The following is a 20,382-nucleotide window of genomic DNA, read 5'->3' as shown; positions in this document are numbered from 1 at the left end:
GTACTCCATGATGGTGTAGTACTGCTGTAGTAGTAGTATACAGTAGTAGTAGTAGTAGTAGTACCTGAGGCTATCGTTGTGTGTCTTGTACTCCATGATGGTGTAGTACTGCTGTAGTAGTAGTATACAGTAGTAGTAGTAGTACCTGAGGCTATCGTTGTGTGTCTTGTACTCCATGATGGTGTAATACTGCTGTAGTAGTAGTATACAGTAGTAGTAGTAGTAGTACCTGAGGCTATCGTTGTGTGTCTTGTACTCCATGATGGTGTAATACTGCTGTAGTAGTAGTATACAGTAGTAGTAGTAGTACCTGAGGCTATCGTTGTGTGTCTTGTACTCCATGATGGTGTAGTACTGCTGTAGTAGTAGTATACAGTAGTAGTAGTAGTACCTGAGGCTATCGTTGTGTGTCTTGTACTCCATGATGGTGTAATACTGCTGTAGTAGTAGTATACAGTAGTAGTAGTAGTAGTACCTGAGGCTATCGTTGTGTGTCTTGTACTCCATGATGGTGTAATACTGCTGTAGTAGTAGTATGCAGTAGTAGTAGTAGTACCTGAGGCTATCGTTGTGTGTCTTGTACTCCATGATGGTGTAATACTGCTGTAGTAGTAGTATACAGTAGTAGTAGTAGTAGTACCTGAGGCTATCGTTGTGGGTCTTGTACTCCATGATGGTGTAATACTGCTGTAGTAGTAGTATACAGTAGTAGTAGTAGTAGTAGTACCTGAGGCTATCGTTGTGTGTCTTGTACTCCATGATGGTGTAGTACTGCTGTAGTAGTAGTATACAGTAGTAGTAGTAGTAGTAGTACCTGAGGCTATCGTTGTGGGTCTTGTACTCCATGATGGTGTAGTGCTGCTGTAATAGTAGTATACAGTAGTAGTAGTAGTAGTAGTACCTGAGGCTATCGTTGTGTGTCTTGTACTCCATGATGGTGTAGTACTGCTGTAGTAGTAGTATACAGTAGTAGTAGTAGTACCTGAGGCTATCGTTGTGTGTCTTGTACTCCATGATGGTGTAGTACCGCTGTAGTAGTAGTATACAGTATACAGTAGTAGTAGTACCTGAGGCTATCGTTGTGTGTCTTGTACTCCATGATGGTGTAGTACTGCTGAAGTAGTAGTATACAGTAGTAGTAGTAGTAGTACCTGAGGCTATCGTTGTGGGTCTTGTACTCCATGATGGTGTAATGCTGCTGTAGTAGTATACAGTATACAGTAGTAGTAGTAGTAGTAGTACCTGAGGCTATCGTTGTGGGTCTTGTACTCCATGATGGTGTAATACTGCTGTAGTAGTAGTATACAGTAGTAGTAGTAGTAGTAGTACCTGAGGCTATCGTTGTGTGTCTTGTACTCCATGATGGTGTAGTACTGCTGTAGTAGTAGTATACAGTAGTAGTAGTAGTAGTAGTACCTGAGGCTATCGTTGTGGGTCTTGTACTCCATGATGGTGTAGTGCTGCTGTAATAGTAGTATACAGTAGTAGTAGTAGTAGTAGTACCTGAGGCTATCGTTGTGTGTCTTGTACTCCATGATGGTGTAGTACTGCTGTAGTAGTAGTATACAGTAGTAGTAGTAGTACCTGAGGCTATCGTTGTGTGTCTTGTACTCCATGATGGTGTAGTACCGCTGTAGTAGTAGTATACAGTATACAGTAGTAGTAGTACCTGAGGCTATCGTTGTGTGTCTTGTACTCCATGATGGTGTAGTACTGCTGAAGTAGTAGTATACAGTAGTAGTAGTAGTAGTACCTGAGGCTATCGTTGTGGGTCTTGTACTCCATGATGGTGTAATGCTGCTGTAGTAGTATACAGTATACAGTAGTAGTAGTAGTAGTAGTACCTGAGGCTATCGTTGTGTGTCTTGTACTCCATGATGGTGTAGTACTGCTGTAGTAGTAGTATACAGTAGTAGTAGTAGTAGTAGTACCTGAGGCTATTGTTGTGTGTCTTGTACTCCATGATGGTGTAATACTGCTGTAGTAGTAGTATACAGTAGTAGTAGTACCTGAGGCTATCGTTGTGTGTCTTGTACTCCATGATGGTGTAGTACTGCTGTAGTAGTAGTATACAGTAGTAGTAGTAGTACCTGAGGCTATCGTTATGTGTCTTGTACTCCATGATGGTGTAATACTGCTGTAGTAGTAGTATACAGTAGTAGTAGTAGTACCTGAGGCTATCATTGTGTGTCTTGTACTCCATGATGGTGTAGTACTGCTGTAGTAGTATACAGTATACAGTAGTAGTAGTAGTAGTAGTACCTGAGGCTATCGTTGTGGGTCTTGTACTCCATGATGGTGTAATACTGCTGTAGTAGTAGTATACAGTAGTAGTAGTAGTAGTGCCTGAGGCTATCGTTGTGTGTCTTGTACTCCATGATGGTGTAGTACTGCTGTAGTAGTAGTATACAGTATACAGTAGTAGTAGTAGTAGTAGTACCTGAGGCTATCGTTGTGTGTCTTGTACTCCATGATGGTGTAGTACTGCTGTAGTAGTAGTATACAGTAGTAGTAGTAGTACCTGAGGCTATCGTTGTGGGTCTTGTACTCCATGATGGTGTAGTACTGCTGTAGTAGTAGTATACAGTAGTAGTAGTAGTACCTGAGGCTATCGTTGTGTGTCTTGTACTCCATGATGGTGTAGTACTGCTGTAGTAGTAGTATACAGTATACAGTAGTAGTAGTAGTACCTGAGGCTATCGTTGTGTGTCTTGTACTCCATGATGGTGTAGTACTGCTGTAGTAGTAGTATACAGTAGTAGTAGTAGTACCTGAGGCTATCGTTGTGTGTCTTGTACTCCATGATGGTGTAGTACTGCTGTAGTAGTAGTATACAGTAGTAGTAGTAGTAGTAGTACCTGAGGCTATCGTTGTGGGTCTTGTACTCCATGATGGTGTAGTACTGCTGTAGTAGTAGTATACAGTAATAGTAGTAGTACCTGAGGCTATCGTTGTGTGTCTTGTACTCCATGATGGTGTAGTACTGCTGTAGTAGTAGTATACAGTAGTAGTAGTAGTAGTAGTACCTGAGGCTATCGTTGTGGGTCTTGTACTCCATGATGGTGTAGTACTGCTGTAGTAGTAGTATACAGTAGTAGTAGTAGTAGTAGTACCTGAGGCTATCGTTGTGTGTCTTGTACTCCATGATGGTGTAGTACCGCTGTAGTAGTAGTATACAGTAGTAGTAGTAGTACCTGAGGCTATCGTTGTGGGTCTTGTACTCCATGATGGTGTAGTACTGCTGTAGTAGTAGTATACAGTAGTAGTAGTAGTAGTAGTACCTGAGGCTATCGTTGTGTGTCTTGTACTCCATGATGGTGTAGTACTGCTGTAGTAGTAGTATACAGTAGTAGTAGTAGTACCTGAGGCTATCGTTGTGTGTCTTGTACTCCATGATGGTGTAATACTGCTGTAGTAGTAGTATACAGTAGTAGTAGTAGTAGTAGTACCTGAGGCTATCGTTGTGTGTCTTGTACTCCATGATGGTGTAGTACTGCTGTAGTAGTAGTATACAGTAGTAGTAGTACCTGAGGCTATCGTTATGCGTCTTGTACTCCATGATGGTGTAGTACTGCTGTAGTAGTAGTATACAGTAGTAGTAGTAGTACCTGAGGCTATCGTTGTGGGTCTTGTACTCCATGATGGTGTAGTACTGCTGTAGTAGTAGTATACAGTAGTAGTAGTAGTAGTACCTGAGGCTATCGTTGTGTGTCTTGTACTCCATGATGGTGTAGTACTGCTGTAGTAGTAGTATACAGTAGTAGTAGTACCTGAGGCTATCGTTATGCGTCTTGTACTCCATGATGGTGTAGTACTGCTGTAGTAGTAGTATACAGTAGTAGTAGTAGTACCTGAGGCTATCGTTGTGGGTCTTGTACTCCATGATGGTGTAGTACTGCTGTAGTAGTAGTATACAGTAGTAGTAGTAGTACCTGAGGCTATCGTTGTGGGTCTTGTACTCCATGATGGTGTAGTACTGCTGTAGTAGTAGTATACAGTAGTAGTAGTAGTACCTGAGGCTATCGTTGTGTGTCTTGTACTCCATGATGGTGTAATACTGCTGTAGTAGTAGTATACAGTAGTAGTAGTAGTAGTACCTGAGGCTATCGTTGTGGGTCTTGTACTCCATGATGGTGTAGTACTGCTGTAGTAGTAGTATACAGTAGTAGTAGTAGTAGTAGTAGTAGTACCTGAGGCTATCGTTGTGTGTCTTGTACTCCATGATGGTGTTGGCTGGGAGGTTCAGGACTCGTCTCAGAGTGTCTCTGATTCTGGATGTCGTCGTCTGATCGCTGGACGTCCGGTTCCAGATCGACAGGATGTCCTCCTGACAGAGAGACAGGTACACAGACAAAACCCTTAGATGTACAATTACTGTAGTATTAGTAATACCAGTACAGTAGTAACAGTGCAGTTATAGTGGCACTGAAGTATTGGCAGTAATAGAGGAGTAAGTGTTACTATAGTATTGATAGTACAGTTATAGTGGTCCTGTAGTATCGGTACTTATGGTACAGTTAGTGTTACAGTAGTATTGGTATTAACAGTACAGTTGTAGTGTTACTGTAATATCAATAGTAATAGAACACATATAGTGTTACTGTAGTATTGGTAGTAATACTAGTGTTACTGTAGTACTGGTGGTAATACTAGTGTTACTGTAGTACTGGTAGTAACAGTACAGTTGTAGTTGTAACCTCCATTAAATGACCGGTAAAGTTACTTGTGGTGATCCCCCCGCTGGTCACTAGAGGGAGCTCCAGCACCGTGCAGCGCTAGTGTTACTGTAGTACTGGTAGTAACAGTACAGTTATAATGTTACTGTAGTACTGGTAGTAATACTAGTGTTACTGTAGTACTGGTAGTACTGACCGCTGGTCACTAGAGGGAGCTCCAGCACCGTGCAGCGCTAGTATTACTGTAGTACTGGTAGTAATACTAGTGTTACTGTAGTACTGGTAGTACTGACCGCTGGTCACTAGAGGGAGCTCCAGCACCGTGCAGCGCTAGTATTACTGTAGTACTGGTAGTAATACTAGTGTTACTGTAGTACTGGTAGTACTGACCGCTGGTCACTAGAGGGAGCTCCAGCACCGTGCAGCACTAGTGTTACTGTAGTACTGGTAGTAATACTAGTGTTACTGTAGTACTGGTAGTAATACTAGTGTTACTGTAGTACTGGTAATAATACTAGTGTTACTGTAGTACTGGTAGTAACAGTACAGTTATAATGTTACTGTAGTACTGGTAGTAATATTAGTGTTACTGTAGTACTGGTAGTACTGACCGCTGGTCACTAGAGGGAGCTCCAGCACCGTGCAGCGCTAGTGTTTCAGACTGTATTGTGTGTAGAGCAAGAAGCAAAATAACGGAGAAAGAGACGACACGCGAGCGCTGCTGAGAGAAACATCTGGAGGGAAATATTTATGAGCTTCCATAAACACCAGGAGGTTTTTGTTGAGACACTTTGGGTTTAATTTCCTTTTTACTGTGTTGTTGGCAGCGAGGCCGGAGGATTATTTTGACGTGAATGTACCTGCTTTTGGGATTAATCCGTGAATCTCCGGTGAGTTGATGTGCTAAGTTAGCATAGTTAGTTAGCATAGTAAGCTAGCAATTAGCCAAGTGTAAATGTCCATATTACGTTACTTTTTTAGATCACTGCATTAATTTTTGTCATGTTCTTTATCTTATGAATACCATAAACCAGAGATGTTTATGTTAGAGTGAAGAAATGGTTTTATTTGTTGTTTATTTGTTTTATTTTGTTTCACTACAAAAGAGGATGTAAACATGAGCAGTCGTTGAATGGTGACAAACTCCATGATGTTTTCCCTCGTGTAGTAACGAGGCAGGAGCTGGTTTTCACAGAAGACAAACAGCTGAATGTAAGATGTGAATGCATTTAAGGTCATATAGGAAACACACAAACATACAAGTTCGAGGACGGATGGCAGTATGAGTGCAAACACCGTGATAGTCGGACATCGGAGGCGAGATCTAACATGGCGGCGACCTGTTGCTGAATGAACTGAGTAAACACGTTAACTTTACAGGATTTACAAAAGATTTAAACACCTCCTGATTCAAATTACATTCACCGATCATCTGTCACCACCTACCCGGACCAGGACATCTTTACAGTGGAGGACATAACGGATCTCGAAGCATTCATCGACGACTACTACAACCGGCAGATCAACATGGAGCCAGACTCAGCCAAACCCAGCACCAAAAGACGAAAGACAGACTCATCAACGGACAGACGATCTACAAACCACCGAAGTTGAGGTTAGTGTGCTAGCAAGCATAAACAAAAAACTGGACTTCTTAGTATCACTACACGAAGAGATTAAAGACATACGCAATAACCTGGAGTTTGCCCACCACAACATGGTCACACTACAAAAAACCAACCAGGACTTACAAACCACCGTTAAAACTCTCGACGAACAAATACATGCCATCTCCAAAGAAAATAAGACTCTGAAAGAAACTGTTGGATTTACAAACCCGTTCTATGCGCGACAATCTCATCTTCTCTGACATCTCCGAACAAACACCCGACAACCCAGAAAACCTCATAAAAAACTTCATGAAAACTCAACTGAAATCCCCCCCGACACTACAAAACATCACTTTCCACAGAGTACACCGCCTCGGACAACCATCAACCAAAGGACCCCGGCCCAACACTTCAAACAAAAAGAACTGGTCAGAAGCAGAGGAAGGGAACTCAAAGGAACATCATTTGGACTCAACGAACAATACTCACATGAAATAAACGAACGCTGGAAAGTACTGTAGCCCATTCTCAAAGAAAACAGACAAAACAACAGACGTGCATCAATCGTAGTGGACAAACGACGGACAATTATTTCACAACTCCAAAATCACGCCATGGCTCTTCTGAAAATACAGTAATAGACTCAAACATCTAACTGTAAAAACCCTGATTATCTGACCGAAAGCCTCACTCCCAACCTCACTCCTCTGTGATAAGGAAACCGCCTGCGTGACCCTACAGAGGAGTCAAAAAATCTACCTCTCTGTCGTAATTTTCATTTTTGTGTGTGTGTGTGTGTGTGTGTGTGTGTGTTAATGTTCACGTTATGTTATTGTCACCATTCACCGTTATGTCTAGACAGTCTAAGGCAGTTATAGCAACCACCCTCCTCCTCCCCCCTCCTTCACTGGCTTCCTCTTTATGCTTCATTCAAAACAAGATAAACCAAACACACAACCATGCAGACACTCAACCTGGTAACGTGGAATGTACGTGGCTTTCGTACACAGACTAAAAGAATCAAAATCATCAATCATCTCATAAAATTAAAGGCTGATATATGTTTTATGCAAGAAACCCACCTTTCAAACTCTGAATTATAATATATTAGACTCAAACAATTTGATAAAATATTCTCATCCACACTCAACACAAAACAAAGAGGAGTTTCGATCTTAGTCAATAAAAACATCCCATTCATCCATAACTCATCCATCACTGACCCACAAGGAAGATTCATCATTGTTAATGCATCTATTAATCAGACAACATACACATTTGCAAAGATTTACGGCCCTAACAATGACGACCCATCCTTTTTCCATCATTTTTTCTCCTTACTGTACAATTCAGCAAACATCATAATAGCCGGAGATTTCAATACTGTTATCAATCCTACAACCGACCGCTCTAGCACACCCAGTAACACAAGAACCTGGCACTCAACTGAAGTTATTAAACAATACATGAAGGAACTTGGACTTGGCGATAGTTGGAGAATGAAAAACATCCAGACAATATTCATATTGTTCCTCTCTCCATCAGTCTTCCTCCAGAATTGACTTCTTTCTTGTAAGTAATTCACTCTCTCAGCACATCCAAGGAAACACAATCCATCCCATCATAATCAGTGATCACGCTCCAGTTTCCTTATCAATAAAAACTCAAACACATATCAAGTCTCCCACAAGATGACGTTTCAATACATCACTCTTGGAGGATCCAGATTTCATCACATTAATCCAGAGAGAGTGGGCATCCTTTCTGGAGATGAATGACTCTCCAGAGATCTCACCATCACTCTTATGGGAAACAGGAAAAACAGTCATCAATATCGTTATCAATATAATGAGGAATAATCATTTCATATTCATCACATAAGAAACGACAGCAACAGGAACAAGAAACTAGCTTAGAGACAAAAATCAAACACCTAACACACCAACTAACCAACAAAATGAATTAGCTCAACTTAAAACTCAATTGGAAAACATCATATACAAGAAAACACAATTCATTATCCAACAGCTCAAATATGAAAACTTTCAGTACAATAATAAATCAAGTAAATATTTGGCTAATCTATTACAACTGAAAAAAGAAAAAGCAATAATCCCATCTATACTCAATTCCACAGGTACAGTCACACATAATCCACAAGAAATCAATAATATATTTCATAAATTTTATAGCAACCTTTACTCCTCAAATTACAAACCCAGTCAATCAGAAATAGACACTTTAAGTAATCTGGACCAACAATACCATCAGATTTAGTCTTTTAGATTCACCACTCAGCCTCGAGGAATTACATAAAGCTCTGCTCAAAATGCCAAACAATAAATCACCTGGACCAGACGGGTTTCCTGCAGAATCCTACAAACATTACTGGAACATATTATCACCACTATTCTTCAGAGTCACTACAGAAATTAAAACTACGTCCATTATACCCACCCACATGAACACCGCCGTAATGACATTACTGTTAAAACCCAATAAGGACCCAACCCACCCCTCCAGTTATCGCCCCCCATCACTAATTAATACAGACCTCAAAATCATTACAAAAACATTGGCAACCAGAATAGAAACAGTCGTTCCACTTATAATCCATCCCGACCAGACAGGCTTCATCAAGAATAGACACGCTTCAGACAATATCCGTAGACTTTTTAATTTGATCAATACATCACAGCAAAAACACAACAAAACCATAATTGTATCACTGGACGCAGAAAAAGCATTCGACAGAGTAAACTGGACTTTTCTATTTTCCATCCTCCACAGGTTTGGCTTCAGAGAGTCATTCATCCACTGGATTAAAACACTATACACTTCACCTGGAGCCACAGTTACCACAACCAGGATCACTGGATTAAAACACTATACACTTCACCTGGAGCCACAGTTATCACAAACAGGATCACTGGATTAAAACACTATACACTTCACCTGGAGCCACAGTTATCACAAACAGGATCACTGGATTAAAACACTATACACTTCACCTGGAGCCACAGTTACCACAAACAGGATCACTGGATTAAAACACTATACACTTCACCTGGAGCCACAGTTACCACAAACAGGATCACTGGATTAAAACACTATACACTTCACCTGGAGCCACAGTTACCACAAACAGGATCACTGGATTAAAACACTATACACTTCACCTGGAGCCACAGTTACCACAAACAGGATCACTGGATTAAAACACTATACACTTCACCTGGAGCCACAGTTACCACAACCAGGATCACTGGATTAAAACACTATACACTTCACCTGGAGCCACAGTTACCACAAACAGGATCACTGGATTAAAACACTATACACTTCACCTGGAGCTACAGTTATCACAAACGGGATCACTGGATTAAAACACTATACACTTCACCTGGAGCCACAGTTACCACAAAAAGGATCACTGGATTAAAACACTATACACTTCACCTGGAGCCACAGTTACCACAAACAGGATCACTGGATTAAAACACTATACACTTCACCTGGAGCCACAGTTACCACAAACAGGATCACTGGATTAAAACACTATACACTTCACCTGGAGCCACAGTTACCACAAACAGGATCACTGGATTAAAACACTATACACTTCACCTGGAGCCACAGTTACCACAAACAGGATCACTGGATTAAAACACTATACACTTCACCTGGAGCCACAGTTACCACAAACAGGATCACTGGATTAAAACACTATACACTTCACCTGGAGCCACAGTTATCACAAACGGGATCACTGGATTAAAACACTATACACTTCACCTGGAGCCACAGTTACCACAAACAGGATCACTGGATTAAAACACTATACACTTCACCTGGAGCCACAGTTACCACAAACAGGATCACTGGATTAAAACACTATACACTTCACCTGGAGCCACAGTTACCACAAACAGGATCACTGGATTAAAACACTATACACTTCACCTGGAGCCACAGTTACCACAAACGGGATCACTGGATTAAAACACTATACACTTCACCTAGGGCCACAGTTACCACAAACAGGATCACTGGATTAAAACACTATACACTTCACCTGGAGCCACAGTTACCACAAACAGGATCACTGGATTAAAACACTATACACTTCACCTGGAGCCACAGTTACCACAAACGGGATCACTGGATTAAAACACTATACACTTCACCTAGGGCCACAGTTACCACAAACAGGATCACTGGATTAAAACACTATACACTTCACCTAGGGCCACAGTTATCACAAACGGGATCACTGGATTAAAACACTATACACTTCACCTAGGGCCACAGTTACCACAAACAGGATCACTGGATTAAAACACTATACACTTCACCTGGAGCCACAGTTACCACAAACGGGATCACTGGATTAAAACACTATACACTTCACCTGGAGCCACAGTTATCACAAACGGGATCACTGGATTAAAACACTATACACTTCACCTGGAGCCACAGTTATCACAAACGGGATCACTGGATTAAAACACTAAACACTTCACCTGGAGCCACAGTTATCACAAACGGGATCACTGGATTAAAACACTATACACTTCACCTGGAGCCACAGTTATCACAAACGGGATCACTGGATTAAAACACTATACACTTCACCTGGAGCCACAGTTATCACAAACGGGATCACTGGATTAAAACACTATACACTTCACCTGGAGCCACAGTTACCACAAACAGGATCACTGGATTAAAACACTATACACTTCACCTGGAGCCACAGTTACCACAAACAGGATCACTGGATTAAAACACTATACACTTCACCTGGAGCCACAGTTACCACAAACAGGATCACTGGATTAAAACACTATACACTTCACCTGGAGCCACAGTTATCACAAACGGGATCACTGGATTAAAACACTATACACTTCACCTGGAGCCACAGTTATCACAAACGGGATCACTGGATTAAAACACTAAACACTTCACCTGGAGCCACAGTTATCACAAACGGGATCACTGGATTAAAACACTATACACTTCACCTGGAGCCACAGTTACCACAAACAGGATCACTGGATTAAAACACTATACACTTCACCTGGAGCCACAGTTACCACAAACAGGATCACTGGATTAAAACACTATACACTTCACCTGGAGCCACAGTTATCACAAACAGGATCACTGGATTAAAACACTATACACTTCACCTGGAGCCACAGTTATCACAAACAGGATCACTGGATTAAAACACTATACACTTCACCTGGAGCTACAGTTATCACAAACAGGATCACTGGATTAAAACACTATACACTTCACCTAGGGCCACAGTTACCACAAACAGGATCACTGGATTAAAACACTATACACTTCACCTGGAGCCACAGTTACCACAAACGGGATCACTGGATTAAAACACTATACACTTCACCTAGGGCCACAGTTACCACAAACAGGATCACTGGATTAAAACACTATACACTTCACCTGGAGCCACAGTTACCACAAACGGGATCACTGGATTAAAACACTAAACACTTCACCTAGGGCCACAGTTACCACAAACAGGATCACTGGATTAAAACACTATACACTTCACCTGGAGCCACAGTTACCACAAACAGGATCACTGGATTAAAACACTATACACTTCACCTGGAGCCACAGTTACCACAAACAGGATCACTGGATTAAAACACTATACACTTCACCTGGAGCCACAGTTACCACAAACGGGATCACTGGATTAAAACACTATACACTTCACCTAGGGCCACAGTTACCACAAACAGGATCACTGGATTAAAACACTATACACTTCACCTGGAGCCACAGTTACCACAAACGGGATCACTGGATTAAAACACTATACACTTCACCTAGGGCCACAGTTACCACAAACAGGATCACTGGATTAAAACACTATACACTTCACCTGGAGCCACAGTTATCACAAACGGGATCACTGGATTAAAACACTATACACTTCACCTGGAGCCACAGTTACCACAAACAGGATCACTGGATTAAAACACTATACACTTCACCTGGAGCCACAGTTATCACAAACTGGATCACTGGATTAAAACACTAAACACTTCACCTGGAGCCACAGTTATCACAAACGGGATCACTGGATTAAAACACTATACACTTCACCTGGAGCCACAGTTACCACAAACGGGATCACTGGATTAAAACACTATACACTTCACCTGGAGCCACCGTTACCACAAACAGGATCACTGGATTAAAACACTATACACTTCACCTGGAGCCACAGTTACCACAAACAGGATCACTGGATTAAAACACTATACACTTCACCTGGAGCCACAGTTATCACAAACAGGATCACTGGATTAAAACACTAAACACTTCACCTGGAGCCACAGTTACCACAAACAGGATCACTGGATTAAAACACTATACACTTCACCTGGAGCCACAGTTACCACAAACAGGATCACTGGATTAAAACACTATACACTTCACCTGGAGCCACAGTTATCACAAACGGGATCACTGGATTAAAACACTATACACTTCACCTGGAGCCACAGTTACCACAAACGGGATCACTGGATTAAAACACTATACACTTCACCTGGAGCCACCGTTACCACAAACAGGATCACTGGATTAAAACACTATACACTTCACCTGGAGCCACAGTTACCACAAACGGGATCACTGGATTAAAACACTATACACTTCACCTGGAGCCACAGTTATCACAAACAGGATCACTGGATTAAAACACTATACACTTCACCTGGAGCCACAGTTACCACAAACAGGATCACTGGATTAAAACACTATACACTTCACCTGGAGCCACAGTTACCACAAACGGGATCACTGGATTAAAACACTATACACTTCACCTAGGGCCACAGTTACCACAAACAGGATCACTGGATTAAAACACTATACACTTCACCTGGAGCCACAGTTACCACAAACGGGATCACTGGATTAAAACACTATACACTTCACCTAGGGCCACAGTTACCACAAACAGGATCACTGGATTAAAACACTATACACTTCACCTGGAGCCACAGTTATCACAAACAGGATCACTGGATTAAAACACTATACACTTCACCTAGGGCCACAGTTACCACAAACAGGATCACTGGATTAAAACACTATACACTTCACCTAGGGCCACAGTTACCACAAACGGGATCACTGGATTAAAACACTATACACTTCACCTGGAGCCACAGTTATCACAAACGGGATCACTGGATTAAAACACTATACACTTCACCTGGAGCCACCGTTACCACAAACAGGATCACTGGATTAAAACACTATACACTTCACCTGGAGCCACAGTTACCACAAACGGGATCACTGGATTAAAACACTATACACTTCACCTGGAGCCACAGTTATCACAAACGGGATCACTGGATTAAAACACTATACACTTCACCTGGAGCCACAGTTACCACAAACAGGATCACTGGATTAAAACACTATACACTTCACCTGGAGCCACAGTTACCACAAACGGGATCACTGGATTAAAACACTATACACTTCACCTGGAGCCACAGTTATCACAAACGGGATCACTGGATTAAAACACTATACACTTCACCTGGAGCCACAGTTACCACAACCAGGATCACTGGATTAAAACACTATACACTTCACCTGGAGCCACCGTTACCACAAACAGGATCACTGGATTAAAACACTATACACTTCACCTGGAGCCACAGTTACCACAAACGGGATCACTGGATTAAAACACTATACACTTCACCTGGAGCTACAGTTACCACAAACAGGATCACTGGATTAAAACACTATACACTTCACCTGGAGCCACAGTTATCACAAACGGGATCACTGGATTAAAACACTATACACTTCACCTGGAGCCACCGTTACCACAAACAGGATCACTGGATTAAAACACTATACACTTCACCTGGAGCCACAGTTACCACAAACGGGATCACTGGATTAAAACACTATACACTTCACCTGGAGCCACAGTTATCACAAACGGGATCACTGGATTAAAACACTATACACTTCACCTGGAGCCACCGTTACCACAAACAGGATCACTGGATTAAAACACTATACACTTCACCTGGAGCCACAGTTACCACAAACGGGATCACTGGATTAAAACACTATACACTTCACCTGGAGCCACAGTTACCACAAACGGGATCACTGGATTAAAACACTATACACTTCACCTGGAGCCACAGTTACCACAAACGGGATCACTGGATTAAAACACTATACACTTCACCTGGAGCCACAGTTACCACAAACAGGATCACTGGATTAAAACACTATACACTTCACCTGGAGCTACAGTTACCACAAACAGGATCACTGGATTAAAACACTATACACTTCACCTGGAGCCACCGTTACCACAAACAGGATCACTGGATTAAAACACTATACACTTCACCTGGAGCCACAGTTACCACAAACAGGATCACTGGATTAAAACACTATACACTTCACCTGGAGCTACAGTTACCACAAACGGGATCACTGGATTAAAACACTAAACACTTCACCTAGGGCCACAGTTACCACAAACAGGATCACTGGATTAAAACACTATACACTTCACCTGGAGCCACAGTTACCACAAACGGGATCACTGGATTAAAACACTATACACTTCACCTGGAGCCACAGTTATCACAAACAGGATCACTGGATTAAAACACTATACACTTCACCTGGAGCCACAGTTACCACAAACAGGATCACTGGATTAAAACACTATACACTTCACCTGGAGCCACAGTTATCACAAACGGGATCACTGGATTAAAACACTATACACTTCACCTGGAGCCACAGTTACCACAAACGGGATCACTGGATTAAAACACTATACACTTCACCTGGAGCCACAGTTATCACAAACGGGATCACTGGATTAAAACACTATACACTTCACCTGGAGCCACAGTTACCACAAACAGGATCACTGGATTAAAACACTATACACTTCACCTGGAGCCACAGTTACCACAAACAGGATCACTGGATTAAAACACTATACACTTCACCTAGGGCCACAGTTATCACAAACAGGATCACTGGATTAAAACACTATACACTTCACCTAGGGCCACAGTTACCACAAACAGGATCACTGGATTAAAACACTATACACTTCACCTGGAGCCACAGTTACCACAAACAGGATCACTGGATTAAAACACTATACACTTCACCTGGAGCCACAGTTACCACAAACGGGATCACTGGATTAAAACACTATACACTTCACCTGGAGCCACAGTTACCACAAACAGGATCACTGGATTAAAACACTATACACTTCACCTGGAGCCACAGTTACCACAAACGGGATCACTGGATTAAAACACTATACACTTCACCTGGAGCCACAGTTATCACAAACAGGATCACTGGATTAAAACACTATACACTTCACCTGGAGCCACAGTTACCACAAACAGGATCACTGGATTAAAACACTATACACTTCACCTGGAGCCACAGTTATCACAAACGGGATCACTGGATTAAAACACTATACACTTCACCTGGAGCCACAGTTACCACAAACGGGATCACTTCACCAAGCTTCACACTCCACCAGGGAACCAGACCAGGATGTCCACTCTCTCCATCTCTATTAGCAGTTTTCATTGAACCACTCGCCACAGCCATACGACAAAACAATAAAATCAAAGGAATATACTACTTCAGAACATAAGCTTAGCTTATATGCAGATGATTTATTATTACACCTACAAGATCCTTTCACATCATTACAAGAAACATTCAAAATAATCAACAACTTCTCCTCAATCTATAAAATAAACTGGAACAAATCCACTATTCTACCTTTGACTGTAAATGACTGGGAGATCCCTCTCTCCCAGTCCACACTGGTAATATCAAATACTTAGGCATTAATATTTCCTCCAGGCTGTCAGAGTTGTTTCACCTCAACTACACCCCTCTGCTGAAAAACATAGAAGATGATTTTAAACGCTGGACCAAGTTACCACTTACTCTGATTGGACGCATTGCAACAGTTAAAATGAAAACACAAATCAACTACCTATTTTCATTACTTCCCATTACTCCCACTGACAACTGGTTTCAAACTTTAAACTCTTTAACAACTCAATTCTACTGGAAAAATAAAAAACCAAGAATCTCACTTTCACACTTACAGAGCACAAAACCACAGGGCGGCCTGGAAGCACCAAACTTCCTTCATTACTTCTTATCAAATCAGCTACAATATTTATTCAAATGGATCCATAAAGATAATTATAGTACACCATGGTTACAGATAGGACAAAATCAATGTAAAACCACCTCACTCACAGACCTCCCATTCCTACCACAATCAATCAAGAAACAAGATTACTACAAGAACATCACAATCTCCTCAACTCTGACAGCCTGGTGGAAAGACCACAAAATCACCAAATCATCACTGGCACCATGTAGGTTCACCCCGATCTGGCACAATCCGGACTTCCAACACTTCTGTTCACTTTCCATCATGGCACCAAAAAGGAATCACTCACCTCCACCACTTAAATAAAATAACCAGTTCATATCATTCAATACACTTATCCAGAGGTATGGGGTTGGGAGAGACCAGTTCCTCCAATACCAACAACTAAAATCCATTATTAAATCTAAAATCAACATATCCAATAACACATTACAACCTTCCAAATTAAGCCAATAAATCTTTAAAATTACAAACCCCAAAAGAATAATTTCAAAAATTTACAAACTTCTTTCATTGTCAGACACCTCCATAACACTCCCAACCTCTGGCTCTATCTCCCAACCCCCGATTTCTGGATACAAATCAATAAAAACATCTTCTCTATGACTACCAATACAAATTTACAACTAATACAATATAAAACCATCCACAGAATACACATCACTCAAGGAAAAATGTTTAAGATGGGATTGATCGATACAGATATCTGTTCACAATGCACCTTGGGTCACATAGATGATTATTTTCAGGCCACTTGGTTTTACCAGCCAGTTCTTTCATTTTGGATAACAGTCACAGAAAAACTCTTGAGTATCTTGGGCTGCAGGATCTCAGCATCCCCATCGCTCTGCTTACTGGGAGACTTAACACATATCACAATCCCAACTAAACACAAAAACCCGTTATTGATTTCTCTAACTATCGCCAAGAAAATAATATTTCAGAACTGGAAATCCAAACATTCCTGCCACATCACTCACTGGACCAATTTACTCTCAGAACACATCTCAATAGAAAAAATAACAGCTTGCAAAACAAACAATAAATCAGCCTTTGAGGAAACATGAACCACATTCATTAATCACCTAAAACTCCACCCAGAATCCAATCAAATCAATAACCAAAACCAGAACCACGTACATGACCACATATCAATCAATCAATCAATCAATTTTTATTTATATATCAGACCACATACCCAACCAATAACAGACTAATTCTTATTTATTTTACTTATTTTATTATTATTATTATTTTATTTAATTCACTTTTCCTTTCCATCCTTGTTTTGTTTGTTTTTTTTTGTTTTTGTTTTTATTTCTTTGTTTGACTTTTCCCTCCCTCATCCCAGTTACACATATATATTATATTATTATATCACCAACATGTGTCATGATAGGCTAATTATTGTTGTTTAGAAACTAAATATCTTTATCATTATTATTATTATTATTATTATTATTATTATTATTATTATTATTATTATTGCTATCACTAATATAGTCATTTATGCCAGATACTATCAATTATACTATTATTATTATTATCACTACTATTGTTATTCCAGATATGATCAACTACACTATTATTATTATTATTATTATTATTATCATATACATTATTACTTTATAATCATTATTATTATTATTGCTGCTGTTGTTCTGGTCCTTGAGTGTGGTGGCGGTGGCGGCAGTCGTAAGTCGGGTAAAGTCTTATTTGCAGGGCGGTGGGAGGTGGAGCCATGCGGGGGGGGGGGGGGGCGCCTACCTCTCTGAGAACCGAGGAGAACCGAGGAGGACTGAGGAGGACTGAGGAGGACCGAGGTGAACTGAGGAGGACCGAGGAGAACCGAGGAGGACTGAGGAGGACTGAGGAGGACCGAGGTGAACTGAGGAGGACCGAGGAGAACTGAGGAGGACTGAGGAGAACCGAGGTGAACCGAGGAGAACCGAGGAGGACTGAGGAGGACTGAGGAGGACTGAGGAGAACTGAGGAGGACCGAGGTGAACTGTTGAGGACTGAGGAGGACCGAGGTGAACTGAGGAGGACCGAGGTGAACTGAGGAGGACCGAGGTGAACTGAGGAGGACCGAGGTGAACCAAGGATGGTGAACTGTTGAGGACTGAACTCTTTCCTACAGACTAAAACAGCACGTTGCTGTTAGAGACAGTTTCAGTTTAAATGTTTATTGTTTTGTTTGTGTAATAAACTGATTTATTTTGTTGTTATTTATCTCGTTCGCTCCTCAGTCGAAACCTCGACGTGTCATAAAAGATCAAAGTTCACTAATAAAGTGATGAGTAGTCGAGTACACAGTGTTACAGAGTCACATTACTGCAGTACTGGTAGGAACAGTACTGTAGTAGTACTCCTGTGGTATTAATGAGTATTACTACAGTAGTACTACAGTAGTACTACAGTAGTACTGCAGTAGTACCTGGAAGCGTATGGACACCACGGCTCCACAGATCTCCTCTCCCACCATGAACTGCTCTCCCAGCATCGCCAGCACGATGTTCTCCCAGAACCTACTGGCCAAACCTTTACGCAGCCGGATGATCCACTTCCCCCCACTGCGGTTAGACTCGTCCTGCAGACAGGTGAGAGACAGACAGGTGGGAGAGGTGAGACAGGTGAGACAGGTGAGACAGGTGAGAGGGAGACAGGTGAGACAGGTGGGACAGGTGAGAGGGAGACAGGTGGGACAGGTGGGACAGGTGAGACAGGTGAGACAGGTGGGACAGGTGAGACAGGTGAGAGGTGAGACAGGTGAGACAGGTGAGAGGTGAGACAGGTGAGACAGGTGGGACAGGTGAGACAGGTGAGACAGGTGAGACAGGTGGGACAGGTGAGACAGGTGAGAGGGAGACAGGTGAGACAGGTGAGAGGGAGACAGGTGAGACAGGTGGGACAGGTGAGACAGGTGGGACAGGTGAGAGGTGAGACAGGTGAGACAGGTGGGACAGGTGAGACAGGTGAGACAGGTGAGACAGGTGGGACAGGTGAGACAGGTGAGAGGGAGACAGGTGAGACAGGTGAGAGGGAGACAGGTGAGACAGGTGGGACAGGTGAGACAGGTGGGACAGGTGAGAGGGGAGACAGGTGAGACAGGTGAGACAGGTGGGACAGGTGAGAGGGAGACAGGTGAGACAGGTGAGAGGGAGACAGGTGAGACAGGTGGGACAGGTGAGACAGGTGGGACAGGTGAGAGGGGAGACAGGTGAGACAGGTGAGACAGGTGAGACAGGTGGGACAGGTGAGACAGGTGAGAGGGAGACAGGTGAGACAGGTGAGAGGGAGACAGGTGAGACAGGTGGGACAGGTGAGACAGGTGGGACAGGTGAGAGGGGAGACAGGTGAGACAGGTGAGACAGGTGGGACAGGTGAGACAGGTGAGACAGGTGAGACAGGTGAGAGGTGAGACAGGTGAGACAGGTGGGACAGGTGAGACAGGTGAGACAGGTGAGACAGGTGAGAGGGAGACAGGTGAGACAGGTGAGAGGGAGACAGGTGAGACAGGTGGGACAGGTGAGACAGGTGGGACAGGTGAGAGGGGAGACAGGTGAGACAGGTGAGACAGGTGGGACAGGTGAGAGGGAGACAGGTGAGACAGGTGAGAGGGAGACAGGTGAGACAGGTGGGACAGGTGAGACAGGTGGGACAGGTGAGAGGGGAGACAGGTGAGACAGGTGAGACAGGTGGGACAGGTGAGACAGGTGGGACAGGTGAGAGGGGAGACAGGTGAGACAGGTGAGAGGGGAGACAGGTGAGAGAGAGACAGGTGAGACAGATGAGACAGGTGAGAGGGAGACAGGTGAGA

General features: G+C 42.4%; 1 protein-coding gene across 1 annotated transcript in view; it reads right to left on the bottom strand.

Moving 5' to 3' along the window:
- The window catches only part of eif4e2rs1 (eukaryotic translation initiation factor 4E family member 2 related sequence 1), a 47,860-nt gene that overhangs the window by 6,657 nt on the left and 20,821 nt on the right, over window positions 1-20,382 (bottom strand). Inside the window, exons 5-6 of the mRNA XM_044341877.1 lie at window positions 19,000-19,152; window positions 4,191-4,327 (exon numbers count right to left, since the gene is read on the bottom strand). Coding sequence (XP_044197812.1) covers window positions 4,191-4,327; window positions 19,000-19,152 — 290 coding nt within the window. The remainder of the gene's footprint in view (window positions 1-4,190; window positions 4,328-18,999; window positions 19,153-20,382) is intronic.

Source organism: Thunnus albacares, chromosome 22, assembly GCF_914725855.1.
Source record: "Thunnus albacares chromosome 22, fThuAlb1.1, whole genome shotgun sequence".
NCBI lineage: Eukaryota > Metazoa > Chordata > Actinopteri > Scombriformes > Scombridae > Thunnus > Thunnus albacares.
The sequence above is the reverse complement of the archived record's forward strand: the minus strand, read 5'-3'. Positions and strand labels throughout refer to the sequence as shown.